Genomic DNA, 21,380 nt, shown 5'->3' with positions numbered 1-21,380 from the left:
ATCAGACACGCCCCATACGTGGTCTATACCGTCCCTGTCATGTTCCTGTATCGTTCCACATGTTATTTAAACTGTGAAACTATGCAAGACATACAAATAAACTAATTAACAAAACAACAAATCGTGACGAAGAGGTGCAACATACACTAACTCAAAATAATTTCCCACAAAACCTAGTGGGAAAAACAACCACTTAAATATGAACCCCAATTAGAGACAACGATGACCAGCTGCCTCTAATTGGAGATCATCCCCCAAAAAAACAACAACATAGAAATACAAAACTAGAACCCCACATAGAAATACATAAACTAGACAAAACCCCCAACATAGAAAAAAGAAAGTAGAACCAACATAAGACATAAATAAACTAGACAAAACCCTCTGTCATGCCCTGACCTACTCTACCATAGAAAAATAAAAGCTTTCTATGGTCAGAACGTGACAGTCCCTCCATCCCTCCCTCCATCCATCCATCCCTCCATCCCTCCATCCCTCCATCCATCCCTCCATCCCTCCATCCATCCATCCATCCCTCCATCCATCCCTCCATCCATCCCTCCATCCCTCCATCCCTCCATCCATCCATCCATCCATCCCTCCATCCATCCCTCCATCCATCCCTCCATCCCTCCCTCCATCCATCCCTCCATCCCTCCCTCCCTCCATCCATCCATCCATCCATCCATCCCTCCATCCATCCCTCCATCCCTCCCTCCATCCATCCATCCATCCATCCCTCCATCCATCCCTCCATCCCTCCATCCCACCCTTTGTTTTAAAAGCATGATCCTTATGTATCCGTCAACAAAAGTACCGGCGGCTATGTGCCTAAACATATCAATAAATTGTAGACTTCTAAAAAGTAGGTGGAAGCATAATATATACATATATATACATAATATACATATATATATACATATATATACATAATATACATATACATATATATATATATACATAATATATACCAATGTAACCTTCCGGTTTTAACTCCTTTCCCGAGGCAACCAATCAGCAGGCATGGACACAACGGTACTCATAGAATCTGTATTAATATGTTCTGGGACAGACAATAGCAGAGTTCGTTGATTTACGGTTTCATCAGTATTAAACAGCCTGTTATATTACTGGACAGATAATAACATACACCGTCACATCCCTGGGACAGATAATAACATACACCGTCACATCCCTGGGACAGATAATAAACACACCGTCACATCCCTGCGACAGATAATAAACATACACCATCACATCCCTGGGACAGATAATAACATACACTATCACATCCCTGGGACAGATAATAAACATACACCGTCACATCCCTGGGACAGATAATAACATACACCATCACATCCCTGGGACAGATAATAAACATACACCGTCACATCCCTGGGACAGATAATAACATACACCGTCACATCCCTGCGACAGATAATAATATACACCGTCACATCCCTGGGACAGATAATAACATACACTGTCACATCCCTGAGACACCATCACATCCCTGAGACACCATCACATCCCTGGGACAGATAATAAACATACACCGTCACATCCCTGCTACAGATAATAAACATACACCGTCACATCCCTGGGACAGATAATAACATACACCATCACATCCCTGGGACAGAGAATAAACATACACCGTCACATCCCTGCGACAGATAATAAACATACACCGTCACATCCCTGGGACAGAGAATAAACATACACCGTCACATCCCTGCGACACCGTCACATCCCTGGGACAGATAATAAACATACACCGTCACATCCCTGGGACAGATAATAAACATACACCGTCACATCCCTGCGACAGAGAATAACATACACCGTCACATCCCTGCGACAGAGAATAAACATACACCGTCACATCCCTGGGACAGATAATAACATACACCATCACATCCCTGCGACAGAGAATAACATACACCGTCACATCCCTGCGACAGAGAATAAACATACACCGTCACATCCCTGGGACAGATAATAAACATACACCGTCACATCCCTGCGACACCGTCACATCCCTGCGACAGAGAATAACATACACCGTCACATCCCTGCGACAGAGAATAACATACACCGTCACTTCCCTGGGACAGATAATAACATACACTGCGGTATTAGTTAACTTATGACTTCTCTCAAACTCCTATAACATAAAAAGATTTTTAAAAAAGCTCAAGAGAAGTGTTGAACCTTGTAGGTTTGGACAGCACGCTAGCTAACAGTGTACATGGCTAACAGGACGACAGCTAGCATAGCTAACGATGTTAGCATGGAAACTGTTAAAACAACAACGAAAGTACACTTCACATTATGACAAATTACACGTCATTACATACATTCATTATATACATTAGTATACGTCATTATATACGTCATTATATACATTAGTTCATATATATATATATATATATGTATATTCTGTGACAATTTGTACAAAGAGTGTGAGGGGAAAATGGTGCGCAGAAATAATACAACAGCTAAAGGTGCAATACCGTCACCCAGCCACACGGTGTCAGTCAAGGACACATGAATGAAACCTGTCGGTAGGAATAGATGAAGATTTTTCATTTAGTTACAGGACATATTCAAACATGAACTCAATAACATTTAATTCAATTCTTATGAAACACATTTTGGTGAACTTCCCAAATAAAACAGGATATATTTCTTATTTCATCTTCTGTCTGTGTTTGTTGTTATGTCTGTGTTTGTTGTTCTGTCTGTGTTTGTTGTTCTGTCTGTGTTTGTTGTTCTGTCTGTGTTTGTTGTTCTGTCTGTGTTTGTTGTTCTGTTTGTGTTTGTTGTTCTGTCTGTGTTTGTTGTTCTGTCTGTGTTTGTTGTTCTGTCTGTCCTTGTTGTTTCCTCATGTTCCTTGTTTGTATGTTTTCATGCTGAATTCACCTTTCGGGGACAGAAATGCCCTGTTGAATAGATTCAGCAGTTCTGTCTGCACTGAAGACTGAGCCATGTCTCTGTTGTCCAAACCAAGGACTCATCTGTTTTTACGCTGCTCACAAATTCACCTTTGGAGACAAAAACATATCTATTAAACTGAATAAAATATAATTGAACATACTGTATGTGCTGAAGGTCAGATGTAGCCAGGTTTCTTTTGATGTCTGTTCCACGGCCTGGATAAGCCCGCATGTGGCCCGCGACCTGATCCAATGCTCAGGGATGAATCAATGTGGAAAACTCATTAGATTCAATGGCATGGTAACATTTTTGGTTTGGTTGATTTGGTTGATTTCATTTGGTTGATTTCACATTGAAATCACGTTGAAATCACGTTAGTTTGGTTGATTTCACATTGAAATCACGTTAGTTTGGTTGATTTCACATTGAAATCACGTTAGTTTGGTTGATTTCACATTGAAATCACGTTAGTTTGGTTGATTTCACATTGAAATCACGTTAGTTTGGTTGATTTCACATTGAAATCACGTTAGTTTGGTTGATTTCACATTGAAATCACGTTAGTTGCTCAAACTAGACGTTGAACTAAACGTCTGGGCCCTGTGTGCAAAGTGCTCTTTCTGTTGTTTTATCAGACAGAGACAAACAGAACAGAGAGGTGTTATGGTGTCAGTAGCTGGACAAATAGAACAGAGAGGTGTTATGGTCTCAGTAGCTGGACAAACAGAACAGAGAGGTGGTATGGTGTCAGTAGCTGGACAAACAGAAACAGAGAGGTGTTATGGTCTCAGTAGCTGGACAAACAGAGAGGTGTTATGGTGTCAGTAGCTGGACAAACAGAACAGAGAGGTGGTATGGTGTCAGTAGCTGGACAAACAGAACAGAGAGGTGGTATGGTGTCAGTAGCTGGACAAACAGAACAGAGAGGTGGTATGGTGTCAGTAGCTGGACAAACAGAACAGAGAGGTGGTATGGTGTCAGTAGCTGGACAAACAGAACAGAGAGGTGTTATGGTGTCAGTAGCTGGACAAACAGAGAGGTGTTATGGTCTCAGTAGCTGGACAAACAGAGAGGTGTTATGGTGTCAGTAGCTGGACAAATAGAACAGAGAGGTGTTATGGTGTCAGTAGCTGGACAAATAGAACAGAGAGGTGTTACGGTGTCAGTAGCTGGACAAATAGAACAGAGAGGTGTTATGGTGTCAGTAGCTGGACAAACAGAACAGAGAGGTGTTATGGTGTCAGTAGCTGGACAAACAGAACAGAGAGGTGTTATGGTGTCAGTAGCTGGACAAACAGAACAGAGAGGTGTTATGGTGTCAGTAGCTGGACAAACAGAACAGAGAGGTGTTATGGTGTCAGTAGCTGGACAAACAGAACAGAGAGGTGGTATGGTGTCAGTAGCTGGACAAATAGAACAGAGAGGTGTTACGGTGTCAGTAGCTGGACAAATAGAACAGAGAGGTGGTACGGTGTCAGTAGCTGGACAAACAGAAACAGAGAGGTGTATGGTGTCAGTAGCTGGACAAACAGAACAGAGAGGTGTTATGGTGTCAGTAGCTGGACAAACAGAAACAGAGAGGTGGTATGGTGTCAGTAGCTGGACAAACAGAACAGAGAGGTGGTATGGTGTCAGTAGCTGGACAAACAGAGAGGTGTTATGGTCTCAGTAGCTGGACAAACAGAGAGGTGTTATGGTGTCAGTAGCTGGACAAATAGAACAGAGAGGTGTTATGGTGTCAGTAGCTGGACAAACAGAGAGGTGTTATGGTCTCAGTAGCTGGACAAACAGAGAGGTGTTATGGTGTCAGTAGCTGGACAAACAGAACAGAGAGGTGGTATGGTGTCAGTAGCTGGACAAATAGAACAGAGAGGTGTTACGGTGTCAGTAGCTGGACAAACAGAACAGAGAGGTGGTATGGTGTCAGTAGCTGGACAAACAGAACAGAGAGGTGTTATGGTGTCAGTAGCTGGACAAACAGAAACAGAGAGGTGTTATGGTGTCAGTAGCTGGACAAACAGAACAGAGAGGTGGTATGGTGTCAGTAGCTGGACAAACAGAAACAGAGAGGTGGTATGGTGTCAGTAGCTGGACAAATAGAACAGAGAGGTGTTATGGTGTCAGTAGCTGGACAAACAGAACAGAGAGGTGTTATGGTGTCAGTAGCTGGACAAATAGAACAGAGAGGTGTTATGGTGTCAGTAGCTGGACAAACAGAAACAGAGAGGTGTTATGGTGTCAGTAGCTGGACAAACAGAACAGAGAGGTGTTATGGTGTCAGTAGCTGGACAAACAGAGAGGTGTTATGGTGTCAGTAGCTGGACAAACAGAGAGGTGTTATGGTCTCAGTAGCTGGACAAACAGAGAGGTGTTATGGTGTCAGTAGCTGGACAAATAGAACAGAGAGGTGTTATGGTGTCAGTAGCTGGACAAATAGAACAGAGAGGTGTTACGGTGTCAGTAGCTGGACAAATAGAACAGAGAGGTGTTATGGTGTCAGTAGCTGGACAAATAGAACAGAGAGGTTTTACGGTGTCAGTATCTGGACAAATAAAACAGAGAGGTGTTATGGTGTCAGTAGCTGGACAAACAGAACAGAGAGGTGTTATGGTGTCAGTAGCTGGACAAACAGAACAGAGAGGTGTTATGGTGTCAGTAGCTGGACAAACAGAACAGAGAGGTGTTATGTGTCAGTAGCTGGACAAATAGAACAGAGAGGTGTTACGGTGTCAGTAGCTGGAGACATAGAAACAGAGAGGTGTTATGGTGTCAGTAGCTGGACAAACAGAACAGAGAGGTGTTACGGTGTCAGTAGCTGGACAAATAGAACAGAGAGGTGTTATGGTGTCAGTAGCTGGACAAATAGAACAGAGAGGTGTTACGGTGTCAGTAGCTGGAGACATAAAAACAGAGAGGTGTTATGGTGTCAGTAGCTGGACAAACAGAACAGAGAGGTGTTATGGTGTCAGTAGCTGGACAAACAGAACAGAGAGGTGTTATGGTGTCAGTAGCTGGACAAACAGAACAGAGAGGTGTTATGGTGTCAGTAGCTGGACAAATAGAACAGAGAGGTGTTACGGTGTCAGTAGCTGGAGACATAGAAACAGAGAGGTGTTATGGTGTCAGTAGCTGGACAAACAGAACAGAGAGGTGTTACGGTGTCAGTAGCTGGACAAATAGAACAGAGAGGTGTTACGGTGTCAGTAGCTGGAGACATAGAAACAGAGAGGTGTTATGGTGTCAGTAGCTGGACAAACAGAACAGAGAGGTGTTATGGTGTCAGTAGCTGGACAAACAGAACAGAGAGGTGTTACGGTGTCAGTAGCTGGACAAACAGAACAGAGAGGTGTTACGGTGTCAGTAGCTGGACAAACAGAACAGAGAGGTGTTATGGTGTCAGTAGCTGGACAAACAGAACAGAGAGGTGTTATGGTGTCAGTAGCTGGACAAACAGAACAGAGAGTAGTTACGGTCTCAGTAGCTGGACAAATAGAACAGAGAGTAGTTACGGTCTCAGTAGCTGGACAAATAGAACAGAGAGGTGTTATGGTGTCAGTAGCTGGACAAACAGAACAGAGAGTAGTTACGGTCTCAGTAGCTGGAGACATAGAAACAGAGAGGTTTTATTGTGTTATTGGTTTTCTGTTGTTTGTAAGAACACTGAAACACTAAATCCTAAGCCTCCAATAAGTCTCTGAAACCTCCAGTGTTTTGGGCCAATAGTTGTACATAACCTACATGATGTCACCAGGTTGTAATGCCCCAGACTCGACCCAGTTTATTGACCCATTGCTGGCAGGCCATGTACATTCGGTCCACTTGGCTGGAAGATACTGTTTCTCACGGTATCCAGTCCAGTGTGTTGAAATCTCAGTTAGATTGATGTTACATTCATCCTCAGTCCCTGACAAACCCTATCCCTCAGTCCCTGACAGACCCTATCGCTATCCCTCAGTCCCTGACAGACCCTATCCCTATCCCTCAGTCCCTGACAGACCCTATCCCTATCCCTCAGTCCCTGACAGACCCTATCCCTCAGTCCCTGACTGACCCTATCCCTATCGCTCAGTCCCTGACAGACCTTATCCCTCAGTCCCTAACAGACCCTATCCTTCAGTCCCTGACAGACCCTATCCCTATCCCTCAGTCCCTGGCAGACCCTATCCCTCAGTCCCTAACAGACCCTATCCTTCAGTCCCTAACAGACCCTATCCCTATCCCTCAGTCCCTAACAGACCCTATCCTTCAGTCCCTAACAGACCCTATCCCTATCCCTCAGTCCCTGACAGACCCTATCCCTATCCCTCAGTCCCTGGCAGACCCTATCCCTCAGTCCCTAACAGACCCTATCCCTCAGTCCCTAACAGACCCTATCCCTCAGTCCCTAACAGACCCTAAGCCTCAGTCCCTGATAGACCCTATCCTTCAGTCCCTGACAGACCCTATCCCTCAGTCCCTGACAGACCCTATCCCTCAGTCCCTTATAGACCCTATCCCTATCCCTCAGTCCCTGACAGACCCTATCCCTCAGTCCCTGATAGACCCTATCCCTATCCCTCAGTCCCTGACACAGACCCTATCCCTAAGCCTCAGTCCCTGACAGACCCTATCCCTATCCCTCAGTCCCTGACAGACCCTATCCCTAAGCCTCAGTCCCTGGCAGACCCTATCCCTATCCCTCAGTCCCTGACAGACCCTATCCCTCAGTCCCTGGCAGACCCTATCCCTATCCCTCACTCCCTGACAGACCCTATCCCTATCCCTCAGTCCCTGACAGACCCTATCCCTATCCCCCAGTCCCTGACAGACCCTATCCCTCAGTCCCTGACAGACCCTATCCCTCAGTCCCTGGCAGACCCTATCCCTATCACTCAGTCCCTGACAGACCCTATCCCTAAACATCAGTCCCTAACAGACCCTATCCCTATCCCTCAGTCTCTGGCAGACCCTATGCTTCAGTCCCTGATAGACCCTATCCCTAAACATCAGTCCCTGACAGACCCTATCCCTATCCCTCAGTCCCTGACAGACCCTATCCCTCAGTCCCTGGCAGACCCTATCCCTATCCCTCAGTCCCTGACAGACCCTATCCCTATCCCTCAGTCCCTGACAGACCCTATCCCTATCCCCCAGTCCCTGACAGACCCTATCACTCAGTCCCTGACAGACCCTATCCCTAAACATCAGTCCCTAACAGACCCTTTCCCTATCCCTCAGTCCCTGGCAGACCCTATCCTTCAGTCCCTGATAGACCCTATCCCTAAACATCAGTCCCTAAAAGACCCTATCCCTAAGCCTCGGTCCCTGGCAGACCCTATCCCTATCCCTCAGTCCCTGGCAGACCCTATCCTTCAGTCCCTGATAGACCCTATCCCTCAGTCCCTGACAGACCCTATCCATCAGTCCCCGATAGACCCTATCCCTCAGTCCCTGATAGACCCTATCCCTCAGTCCCTGATAGATCCTATCCCCCAGTCCCTGACAGACCCTATCCCTCAGTCCCTGACAGACACTATCCCTCAGTCCCTGGCAGATCCTATCCCTATCCCTCAGTCCCTGACAGACCCTATCCCTCAGTCCCTGATAGACCCTATCCCTCAGTCCCTGACAGACCCTATCCCTCAGTCCCTGACAGACCCTATCCCTATCCCTCAGTCCCTGACAGACCCTATCCCTATCCCTCAGTCCCTGACAGACTCTATCCCTCAGTCCCTGACAGACCCTATCCCTATCCCTCAGTCCCTGACAGACCCTATCCCTATCCCTCAGTCCCTGATAGACCCTATCCCTCAGTCCCTGACAGACCCTATCCCTCAGTCCCTGATAGACCCTATCCCTATCCCTCAGTCCCTGGCAGACCCTATCCCTCAGTCCCTGATAGACCTTATCCCTAAGCCTCAGTCCCTGATAGACCTTATCCCTATCTCTCAGTCCCTGATAGACCTTATCCCTAAGTCTCAGTCCCTGGCAGACCCTAACCTTGAACCAAGTTGCCGCGTTCACCTGCTAGTCGGACATTTCAGAGTTTCTAGGTCCAACTTGCTAACTGGTTGAACGCGGCACGTGTATAATTACAACCAGTTAACAAGTCGGAAATGTCAGCGTTTCCTAGTTCCGACTAGCACATGAACGCGTCAGTTGTCACCGGCCACATCGTCATGATAATGTGGCCGGTGACATGTTGCTTCTTGCTAGTCCAATATCTTGGAAACTTGACTGCTGACATATAAAACATTTTGGGACTTCATCAACAGCGGACTAATGAAAAGAAATATCAAAATATATTTTTGGAGTGAATTTTACCTTTAAGAGTTATTAATGTCAAATAAAATAAAATGTTATTGGTCACATACACATGGTTAGCAGATGTTATTGCGAGTGTAGGGAAATGCTTGTAATACATTTAAAAAAAAAGAAATACTGCAAAGTTTCCTAAGGACCAGAAGCGAGGCAGCCCTCTCTGTCGACGCCATTTTGTTCACATGAAAGATGTCTTTCATGTCTGTCATATTTAGAAACCAAGTAGCCAGGGGGTTTCCTTTAGGATTGAACTCCCTGCCTATCTTAATAACTGTCACGATTGTCATAGGAAGAAGAGGACCAAGGTGTAGCGTGTGTGTCGTTCCACATTTTATTTAATCTGTGAAACTATGCAATACACAAATACACTGAATATTCAAAACAAACCGTGATGCAGAGGAGAAACAAACACCACTCAAAAATAATCACCCACAAAACCCAGGTAGAAAAACCCCTACTTAAGTATGATCTCCAATTAGAGACAACGAGGACCAGCTGCCTCTAATTGGAGATCATCCCAAACAAACCAACATAGGATTATAAAAACTAGAACCTAACAACATAGAAATAGAACACATAGAATAAACCCCCCTGTCACGCCCTGACCTACTCTACCATAGAAAATAACAGCTTACTATGGTCAGGACGTGACAGTAACAGCTATGAGCTATCTATATAATTTATTTATTCCTTTTATTCCAATTCAATCTGAAGTAAAAAAAAAAAAAAAAAAGTATTTTCTGTTTCGAAACCGATTTGGATAAAAATCCAGAAGATATTTACAGTTTTCAGACAACAACCACATAAATTGTTTTACTTCTAAAAAAGTTTTTAATTCGAGGTTCCCTATAAATAAAATACAGACCAGGTGTTAATGAAAACTCCTGCCCTCCTCGAGCTGGAATCATTCCTGAGCAATCGACAACATAATCACCACGGCAACAACCTTGAAGAACAACAACTGTCTCTGAAGAGCTTAGAAATAACCTTTCAAGTTCCCCCCCCCATACAGTTTCCTAGCAACCAAAGACACACCAATTACCCAGACACGCACGCACGACGTGAGGACAATTATGTTATCGGTTTGTATTTTCAACCCCAGTATCCTGCCACTTGTTGGTGACAGAGAGGAGTAATATCACAAACCACAATATGGCTGACAAAACGCTGTCAGTAACCTTGGTAACAGTAGGCTATAGACAGTACAGGCTATTGAAAAGCCAGCATGACAGCTGTAACAGCACATATATACCACAGCATTAACAGTCTTTAGTGTACACAGGAGGTGTGGCAGGAGGTGTGGCAGGAAGTGAGGCAAGGAGGTGTGGCATGAGAGTGTCAGGAGGTGTGGCAGGAGGTGTGGCAGGAGGTGTGGCATGAGAGTGGCAGGAGGTGTAGCAGGAGGTGTGTCAGGAGGCGTGGCAGGAGGTGTGGCAGGAGGTGTGGCAGGAGGAGTGACAGGAGGTGTGGCAGGAGGTGTGGCATGAGAGTGGCAGGAGGTGTGGCAGGAGGTGTGTCAGGAGGAGTGTCAGGAGGAGTGGCAGGAGGTGTGTCAGGAGGCGTGTCAGGAGGCGTGTCAGGAGGAGTGGCAGGAGGTGTGGCAGGAGGTGTGTCAGGAGGCGTGTCGTTAGTGTGAATACCTGTGCTCCAAGGCCATGTAAGCCCCACAGTACATATTACACAGTCAGGGCCCCATGTCTCTGTAACACACAGTGTCCTTATCATATAGCAGGGCCCCATGGTACATACCACAGTGTCCTTATCATATACCAGGGCCCCATGGTACATACCACAGTGTCCTTATCATATACCAGGGCCCCATGGTACATACCACAGTGTCCTTATCACATACCAGGGCCCCATGGTACATACCACAGTGTCCTTATCATATACCAGGGCCCCATGGTACATACCACAGTGTCCTTATCATATACCAGGGCCCCATGGTACATACCACAGTGTCCTTATCATATACCAGGGCCCCATGGTACATACCACAGTGTCCTTATCACATACCAGGGCCCCATGGTACATACCACAGTGTCCTTATCATATACCAGGGCCCCATGGTACATACCACAGTGTCCTTATCATATAGCAGGGCCCCATGGTACATACCACAGTGTCCTTATCATACAGCAGGGCCCCATGGTACTTACCACAGTGTCCTTATCATATAGCAGGGCCCCATGGTACTTACTACACAGTGTCCTTATCATACAGCAGGGCCCCATGGTACATACCACAGTGTCCTTATCATATACCAGGGCCCCATGGTACTACACAGTGTCCTTATCATATAGCAGGGCCCCATGGTACTACACAGTGTCCTTATCATATAGCAGGGCCCCATGTCTCTGCACTACACAGTGTCCTTATCATATACCAGGGCCCCATGGTACATACCACAGTGTCCTTATCATACAGCAGGGCCCCATGGTACATACCACAGTGTCCTTATCATATAGCAGGGCCCCATGGTACATACCACAGTGTCCTTATCATATAGCAGGGCCCCATGGTACTTACCACAGTGTCCTTATCATATAGCAGGGCCCCATGGTACATACCACAGTGTCCTTATCATATAGCAGGGCCCCATGGTACATACCACAGTGTCCTTATCATATAGCAGGGCCCCATGGTACTACACAGTGTCCTTATCATATAGCAGGGCCCCATGGTACATACCACAGTGTCCTTATCATACAGCAGGGCCCCATGGTACTACACAGTGTCCTTATCATATAGCAGGGCCCCATGGTACTACACAGTGTCCTTATCATACAGCAGGGCCCCATGGTACTACACAGTGTCCTTATCATATAGCAGGGCCCCATGGTACATACCACAGTGTCCTTATCATATAGCAGGGCCCCATGGTACATACCACAGTGTCCTTATCATATAGCAGGGCCCCATGGTACATACCACAGTGTCCTTATCATACAGCAGGGCCCCATGGTACTACACAGTGTCCTTATCATATAGCAGGGCCCCATGGTACTTACCACAGTGTCCTTATCATATAGCAGGGCCCCATGGTACTACACAGTGTCCTTATCATATAGCAGGGCCCCATGGTACTTACCACAGTGTCCTTATCATATAGCAGGGCCCCATGGTACTTACCACAGTGTCCTTATCATATACCAGGGCCCCATGGTACATACCACAGTGTCCTTATCATATAGCAGGGCCCCATGGTACATACCACAGTGTCCTTATCATATAGCAGGGCCCCATGGTACTACACAGTGTCCTTATCATATAGCAGGGCCCCATGGTACTACACAGTGTCCTTATCATATAGCAGGGCCCCATGGTACATACCACAGTGTCCTTATCATATAGCAGGGCCCCATGGTACTACACAGTGTCCTTATCATATAGCAGGGCAGTGTCCTTATCATATAGAGAAACTATAGAGCAGATCAGGGCCATACTCCTCATGTACAAACCCCGTTGAGAAGGAGACGAGGAGAGAGGAAACGAGGAGAGCGGAGAGAGTGCTAGTCGGAACTAAACTCTGAAATGTCCGACTTGTTAACTGGTTGAACGCGTCACGTGTATAACTACAACCAGTTAACAAGTCGGAAATGTCAGAGTTTCCAAGTTTCGACTGGCACATGAATGTGTCAGTATTCACTGGCCACATCCTCATGCTTTCTGTGCTTCCTGTTCTTAAGTTTTGTTTTTGCATCTTTTACTTTCAGTTTTGTTCACCAGATTCAAACAGCTGAAAAAATTATATTTTTGGTTATTGAAAATATATTTCACAGCGGTTAAGATGGTACAATGATTCTCTACACTCTGAGTAGCTTGTTTTGTCACATAAACTGAAATAACGCAAACTATTAGAATTTTAGCAACCAGGAAATGGAGGGTTAGGGTTATTGAATATTGCACCTTTAAATCCTTTGTAAATCCACTTCAGAATAGCCTATCAGCTTGAAACCTTTTAGGATCATCAAAGACATTACCATGAGGAACCATGCTAAGTTTTGTATTCAAACCACTGTAAATCCACTCTGATCTTGTCATCTTGTGAACCCCGTTCATTGCTGCGTGCAGCTATAAGTTACTGTTCTCTATGTAAGTGAGAGAAACAAGAAGAAAAGTTTTTTTTAAAGTAGGCTAAGCCAAACATATTGAATGTGTTTTCTTGCATACTTCTGTATCATAAAACATTATCTTTAGGCAAAGGATCCTTCCACGTACAACCATAAAGCAGGTTCCTGGACAGAGAGAGGGCTACGCCTATTACGCAAATACTCAAGAGGAGCGATTTGGAGCCCCTCCTTACCTACAAAAAAAAAAAAACAACACACTGAAACTAAAGATACCGATAACCGACCGTTTTGTTTGTGCTGCGATCCGCTACCGTCACACTCTCGGGAGGGGCGGGGTTTATAGTTGAGCTGCGTGGAGAATAGCGACTGTCTGGTAGAGTGATGTCACATAACGAATAGACGAGAGACGGAACCAGTGACTGATTGTAATAGTAGCTGCGGGGGAAAAGCGCACCTGTTAAATAACAGGCTCACAACGATATTTAACTTTCACCGTAGCTTTTTCCTGGGCTGCGTTTTAAAAAAAAGTTCAAAATGACGGATACAATAATGACCAACGGAATCAAGGACCGAGCGGGTCAGAATGGATATTTTAAAAAGGTGAGTGATTTTTTTTTTTTTGTTTTAAAAGTTTTTATGATAAAAGATCACAGCGCAGTTACGCAAGATGACGTTCATAACGATTAATGTGTTACAAACCCGTTGACTTATAAATGGACTCTTTCTTGTCTGTTTTTATAAACGCAGTGTCTCTGCTTTCACTGAAATGAATCGCGGCCTAGTGGATGGATTTCATCTCTAGCAAAGCAACCAGTGTTGATGTCTGACGTACTACCTGTTTGATTAGTGGTTTATACTCTGTTTTATTTTAATCCGATAACGCTATCTGCGGTTTTTAATGGGTGTTTGACTGATTGTCAGGTGTGGCAGTGACCATTTAATGTCATTGGCCGCAGGCAGTTGGGTTGTCAAAGATCTTCTGGTGATATCCGCTACCGGTCAAACGTCTTAGAAAGGTTTTTCTTTATTTTATACATATTTTCTACATTGTAAAAATAATTGTGAAGACATCAAAACTATGAAAGAACACACATGGAATCATGTAGTAACCCCAAAAAAGTGTTAAATCAAAATATATTTTATATTTGAGATTCTTCAAATAGCCCCACCCTTTGCCTTGATGACAGCTTCGTGCAATCTTTGCATTCTCTCAACCAGCTTCATGAGGTAGTCACCTGGAATGCATTTCAATTCACAGGTGTGCCTTGTTAAGTTAATTTGTGGAATTTATTTCCTTCTTCTTCAATCTGTGGATGATCAGCTGATCACTTGGTCCATTTTAAAGACGGGACCAGGATGAAAGGATGTAAATGTTATGTCCCATTGTTTTGCTTACAAGAAAGAAACCATTAGGGAGTATTGGACGTGTGTGTGTGTGTGTGTGTGTGTGTGTGAGAGAGAGATAGTGGCCAGCCTAATGGACCTATATCTTACAACCTACTGTGAATACATTATCAGGTATTTATGGAATGCTTTTATCTGCTGAGGTGTGTGTGCTCCTTCCTGCCTGCCTGTGGGTCTGTGGTGTGTTTGTGCTCCTGTGTGTGTGTGTGTGTGTGTTAGTGCTCCTGTCTGTGGTGTGTGTGTGTGTGTCTTTTCTGTGGAACATGCCCCTGGATAACAAGCTAGTGAGGGTTGGAGAGATAGATAGCGGTTGGAGAGATAGCCGGCGAGGGTTGGAGAGATAGCCGGCGAGGGTCGGAGAGATAGCCGGCGAGGGTCGGAGAGATAGCCGGCGAGGGTCGGAGAGATAGCCGGCGAGGGTCGGAGAGACTGCTCCCAGGGTGCCGACGACGTCGATAGCCACTCAACCTATCTGATTTAGAGGGGGTTGTGTTAAATGCAGAAGACCCATTTTGAGGTTGAAGGCATTCAGTTGTACAGCTGACTAGGTATCTCCCCTCCCCTTTCCTAAAGGTAACGTTTGGAGTACAGGGGCGTGTCCCATCCCTGTATCGAGGTTATTTCCTCCGGTAGGGTCGGCGTCTTCTAGCGAGCTGACAGAGTTATAGAGGATGAATTCCAGCCAGGCATCGGTCGTTGCCCCCCATAACATTCCTTTTTACATTAGGCCCAAATGGTACACTATTCTCCTATGGGCCCTGGTCGAAATGGTACACTATTCTCCTATGGGCCCTGGTGAAAATGGTACACTATTCTCCTATGGGCCCTGGTGAAAATGGTACACTATTCTCCTATGGGCCCTGGTGAAAATGGTACACTATTCTCCTATGGGCCCTGGTGAAAATGGTACACTATTCTCCTATGGGCCCTGGTGAAAATGCTACACTATTCTCCTATGGGCCCTGGTCAAATGGTACACTATTCTCCTATGGGCCCTGGTCAAATGGTACACTATGGGCCCTGGTCAAATGGTACACTATTCTCCTATGGGCCCTGGTGAAAATGGTACACTATTCTCCTATGGGCCCTGGTGAAAATGGTACACTATTCTCCTATGGGCCCTGGTGAAAATGGTACACTATTCTCCTATGGGCCCTGGTCAAATGGCATCATATCTGCTATGGGCCCTGGTCTAAAGTGTTATTTATTTTATTTATTTCACCTTTATTTAACCAGGTAGGCAAGTTGAGAACAAGTTCTCATTTACAATTGCGACCTGGCCAAGATAAAGCAAAGCAGTACGACAACATACAACAACACAGAGTTACACATGGAGTAAAACAAACATACAGTCAATAATACAATAGAAAAATAAGTCTATATACAATGTGAGCAAATGAGGTGAGATAAGGGAGGTAAAGGCAATAAAAAGGCCATGGTGGCGAAGTAAATACAATAAAGTAGTACACTATAGGGGCCCTGGTCTAAAGTAGTACACTATAGGGGCCCTGGTCTAAAGTAGTGCACTATAGGGGCCCTGGTCTAAAGTAGTGCACTATAGGGGCCCTGGTCTAAAGTAGTACACTATAGGGGCCCTGGTCTAAAGTAGTGCACTATAGGGGCCCTGGTCTAAAGTAGTGCACTATAGGGGCCCTGGTCTAAAGTAGTACACTATAGGGGCCCTGGTCTAAAGTAGTGCACTATAGGGAATTAGGGGCCATTTGGGACACAGCCCCATGAAAGACCTGTTATGAAACCTGAGTTATTCTTCAGAGACGTAGTTTCACTGGGGGATTGAATCTGGGATTTCTGGAAGTTTCTGTAGAAAAATGGTTTAGTTTCTGGTCAAACAGGATGTGGTTAAAAATGTTGACTCTTCAATTATATAATAGATATCCATAAAAGCCCAGGGTATAGCCTTTTTAAATAGATCACCATAAAAACCATTTCTACAGATTGTCTGGTTTGTCTTTCACATTTTATTTGTCTAAAAAATTCAAAAGTAACTTTTTTATTTATTTATTTAACCTTTATTAAACCTTTATTTAACCTTTATTTATCTGGGCAAGTCAGTTAAGAACAAATTCTTATTTACAATGACGGCCTAACCCCCGGGCCAAACTCGGACGACACTGGGCCAAATTGTTCGCCACCCTATGGGACTCCCAATCACAGTCCGGCTGTGATACAGCCTGGATTCGAACCAGGGTGTCTGTAGTGACGCCTCTCGCACTGAGATGCAGTGCCTTTTAGACCGCTGCGCCACTCGGGAGACCAAAGGTCAAAGTCATAAGATAGTTGCAGTACATGTCAATATTTACTGCGTCCCGTTTTAAACCTTTTATCTATGGAGGAAGATAACCATTACTCAACAACAGACTAGTGAATTATGTCCCAAATAGCACCCTATTCCCTATGTAAGACTGTACACTACTTTTGACCGGGACCCATAGGGTGTCATGTGGCTCCACCGTGTCGTAACCATGTTGACTCTGGCTGTCACCGTTCTCACAGGATAAACCAGTGCCGTCACATATCTGTGTATCCGCCCGGGCGGAGGCTTGTTTTTCTCAGTGCAACAACCTCTAGTTAGTACGGAGATTAAATGGTTAGGGGGTTGAAAGGGGGGAGTGTTAGGGGGGTTGAAAAGGGGGGAGTGTTAGGGGGGTTGAAAGGGGGTTAGGGGTTAAAAGGTGTTGAAAGGGGGGTTGAAAGGGGGGTTGAAAGGGGGGTTAGGGGTTAAAAGGTGTTGTTAGGGGTTTGAAAGGGGGGAGTGTTAGGGGGGTTGAAAGGGGGTTTGAAAGGGGGGTTGAAAGGGGGGTTAGGGGTTAAAAGGTGTTGTTAGGGGGGTTGAAAGGGGGGAGTGTTAGGGGGGTTGAAAGGGGGTTAGGGGTTAAAAGGTGTTGTTAGGGGGGTTGAAAGGGGGGAGTGTTAGGGGGGTTGAAAGGGGGGTTGAAAGGGGGGTTGAAAGGGGGGTTAGGGGTTAAAAGGTGTTGTTAGGGGTTTGAAAGGGGGGAGTGTTAGGGGGGTTGAAAGGGGGTTTGAAAGGGGGGTTGAAAGGGGGGTTAGGGGTTAAAAGGTGTTGTTAGGGGGGTTGAAAGGGGGGAGTGTTAGGGGGGTTGAAAGGGGGGTTGAAAGGGGGGTTGAAAGGGGGGTTAGGGGTTAAAAGGTGTTGTTAGGGGGGTTGAAAGGGGGGAGTGTTAGGGGGGTTGAAAGGGGGGAGTGTTAGGGGGGTTGAAGGGGGGTTAGGGGTTAAAAGGTGTTGAAAGGGGGGTTGAAAGGGGGGAGTGTTAGGGGGGTTGAAAGGGGGGTTAGGGGGGTTGTTAAGGGGGGTTGAAAGGGGTTAGGGGTTTGAAAGGGGGGTTGAAAGGGGTTAGGGGTTTGAAAGGGGGGTTGAAAGGGGTCTTTGTTGTAGTCAAGCTGCCCTGATCTCCCTGTGAAGAGACTCTGGCTTTAGGCTTTGTAGGAGACTTCCTTTCTCTATTAATGCTCTGTTATGAGTCTGATGATCAAGGGAGAGGGTGGGAGTTAGATCTCTCTCTCCTTTTCTATATCTCTCTCTCTCTCTCTCTCTCTCTCTCTCTCTCTCTATATATATATATATCTCTCTCTCTATATATCTCTCTCTCTATATCTCTCTTTCTGTCTCTCTGTCTCTCTGGCTCTCTCTCGCTCGCTCAGTCTCTCTCTGGCTCTCGCTCGCTCAGTCTCTCTCTGGCTCAGTCTCTCTCTGGCTCAGTCTCTCTCTGGCTCAGTCTCTCTCTGGCTCTCTCTCTCTGGCTCTCTCTCTCTGGCTCTCTCTCTCTGGCTCTCTCTCTCTGGCTCTCTCTCTCTGGCTCTCTCTCTCTGGCTCTCTCTCTCTGGCTCTCTCTCTCTGGCTCTCTCTCTCTGGCTCTCTCTCTCTGGCTCTGTCTCGCTCGCTTGGTCTCTCTCTCTCTCTGGCTCTCTCTCTCTGGCTCTCTCTCTCTGGCTCTCTCTCTCTGGCTCTCTCTCTCTGGCTCTCTCTCGCTCGCTTGGTCTCTCTCGCTCGCTTGGTCTCTCTCGCTCGCTTGGTCTCTCTCGCTCGCTTGGTCTCTCTCGCTCGCTTGGTCTCTCTCTGGCTCTCTCTCTCTGGCTCTCTCTCTCTGGCTCTCTCTCTCTGGCTCTCTCTCTCTGGCTCTCTCTCTCTGGCTCTCTCTCTCTGGCTCTCTCTCTCTGGCTCTCTCTCTCTGGCTCTCTCTCTCTGGCTCTCTCTCTCTGGCTCTCTCTGTCTCTGTCTCTGTCTCTGTCTCTGTCTCTGTCTCTGTCTCTGTCTCTGTCTCTGTCTCTGTCTCTGTCTCTGTCTCTCTCTGTCTCTGTCTCTGTCTCTCTCTGTCTCTGTCTCTCTCTGTCTCTGTCTCTCTCTGTCTCTGTCTCTCTCTGTCTCTGTCTCTCTCTCTCTCTGGCTCTTTCTCTCTCGTGTAGAACGCAACAGTATATTTCATGGAACACTGATTTTGAGTTTTTCCATAGTGTCTTCACACACCACAACAACCTTTCCCACTCCTGTAAGCCGGCTTCCCAAGCCAAAGCTCGGTCTCTGTCTGAAGAGGGTTGCACATTCAGGAAACCACAGGGCAATAAGACATACAGGAGTGTACTGGTGATTTGGTCATGTTTTAAACCAGATTTGTGATTTGGAAACAGTGTTTTGGCGCTGGTGGAAATGGAGTTTTCAGTTAAGTGGAGCATAGGCCCTTTTTTCTGTGTCTCTTGTCTCTCGTCTCTCCTGTCTCTCTCTGTCTCTCTGTCTCGTCTCTCTGTCTCGGTCTTCTCTGCTTGGTGAGAATGAGCTCAGTGATTTACTATGCTGCTCTAACTAAATGCTCCACAGACTCTCCGCTCAACTCCTGGTCTGCCAGATAATCCTGTGAGATTGCCATGGTAACGTGGTTTCAGGCCGGGTTCCCAAACCTCTGCTGTTTCCCTGAGCTGGTCGCCCCCCCCCCCCCCCCCCCCCCCCCCAGGCGGTAGGGGTGTTTGTCGCCCCCCCTCCCCCCCCCCCCCAGGCGGTAGGGACGTTTGTCCCCCCCCCCTCCCCAGGCAGTTGGGCCGTTTGTCGTCCCCCCCCGGCGATAGGGACGTTTGTCCGTCCCCCCCAGGCGGTAGGGACGTTTGTCCCCCAGTGCGACAGCAGCCAGATACCATTGACGTAGAATCAGCCCAAGACTGTCCCAGTCCCCAACCCACAAATTGACAACATGCCCTGGCCCAGAGAAAGAGAGGCTGGGGCTGTGTCCCAAATGGCACCCTATTCCCTACATAGCCCTGGTCTAAAGTAGTGCACTATATAGGGAATAGGGTGCCATAGGGCTCTGGTCTAAAGTAGTGCACTATATAGGGAATAGGGTTCCATAGGGCTCTGGTCTAAAGTAGTGCACTATATAGGGAATAGGGTTCCATAGGGCTCTGGTCTAAAGTAGTGCACTATATAGGGAATAGGGTGCCATAGGGCTCTGGTCTAAAGTAGTGCACTATATAGGGAATAGGGTGCCGTTTTGGTATACAACCTCAGACTGCTGCCTGCCTCTGCAGTCTGCCTGGACAATGTCAGAGGAAATGCAGTAAAAAGCCCCAGTGTGGGGTTACTACTACTGCAAAATAACACTGAACCGTCCCTTTAAGAATGACTCCTTCCCTTTTAATCATGGATGGTTTAACCCTGTTTGAGGTTCGGGATGGCTGCATTCTATTGTGATTCTGCAGAAAGAACTCAACCATGAATGAGGGTGAACTTTCACCTTTTATTTCTAGCCTTCTGTCAATTTGGACAGTTTTTTTTTTCTATAACGTTTTAGAGATGTTTATCATGATGAACCGTCTCTCTCTCTAAATTCATGTTCGTTTTATTTTAACGTTACACAACACTGCCGTCCCTCATTCTGAATGGGTTTGTCTCAGTGGAGAGGGTCTCTTCAGTAGCCTGTCCAAAGACACGAGAGGCAGCTAACTCAACTGTTCCCTGATTTTTACTGTGTCGGTGTCCCAATTGGACCCCCCCCCCCCAGTCCTCCGGGCCCATAGGGCCTCGGTCAAAGTAGTACACTATGTCGGGTGCTAATTGGGATGCAGTCATAACTTGGGGCTTGTTATTGGGAGCTTGTTAGTGGCCTGGCCAGCAGACACAGTCCTCCTAGTCTGTTGGTTCAGACTGGATGAACAGGGCTGAGAGAGACAGAGTCTTTGTCCTAGTCTGTTGGTCCAGACCGGATGAACAGGGCTGAGAGTCTTTGTCCCAGGTTGGTCCAGACTAGATGAACAGGGCTGAGAGTCTTTGTCCTAGTCTGTTGGTCCAGACTGAATGAACAGGGCTGAGAGAGACTGAGAGTCTTTGTCCCAGGCTGACTAGATGAACAGGGCTGAGAGTCTTTGTTCCATACTGTTGGTCCAGACTGGATGAACAGGACTGAGAGAGACTGAGAGTCTTTGTCCCAGTCTGTTGGACCAGACTAGCTGACTGAGAGAGACTGAGAGTCTTTGTCCCAGTCTGTTGGACCAGACTAGATGAACAGGGCTGAGGGAGACTGAGAGTCTTTGTCCCAGGCTGAGCTCCGTTACTAATGAACACACTAATAGGACTCTGTTCTGGGCCTGTTTTCACAAAGCGCCTCTCAGTATAGCTGTGCTGTTCTAGAATCAGTTTAG

The 21,380-nt window shown here is 46.4% G+C and overlaps 1 protein-coding gene across 3 annotated transcripts in view; it reads left to right on the top strand.

The window, feature by feature from the left end:
• The first annotated feature begins 13,614 nt into the window (after nt 1-13,614).
• Nucleotides 13,615-21,380, top strand: part of rhpn2 (rhophilin, Rho GTPase binding protein 2) — a 62,462-nt gene continuing 54,696 nt past the window's right edge. For all 3 annotated transcript variants that reach the window (XM_029768617.1, XM_029768618.1, XM_029768616.1), the window contains exon 1: nt 13,615-13,913. In XM_029768617.1, the coding sequence (XP_029624477.1) occupies nt 13,848-13,913 (66 nt within the window). In that variant the 5' untranslated portion in view covers nt 13,615-13,847. The remainder of the gene's footprint in view (nt 13,914-21,380) is intronic.

The sequence above is a fragment of the Salmo trutta genome, chromosome 12, assembly GCF_901001165.1.
Source record: "Salmo trutta chromosome 12, fSalTru1.1, whole genome shotgun sequence".
NCBI lineage: Eukaryota > Metazoa > Chordata > Actinopteri > Salmoniformes > Salmonidae > Salmo > Salmo trutta.
Note: the sequence above shows the minus strand (reverse complement) of the source record. Positions and strands in the feature narration are given on the sequence as shown.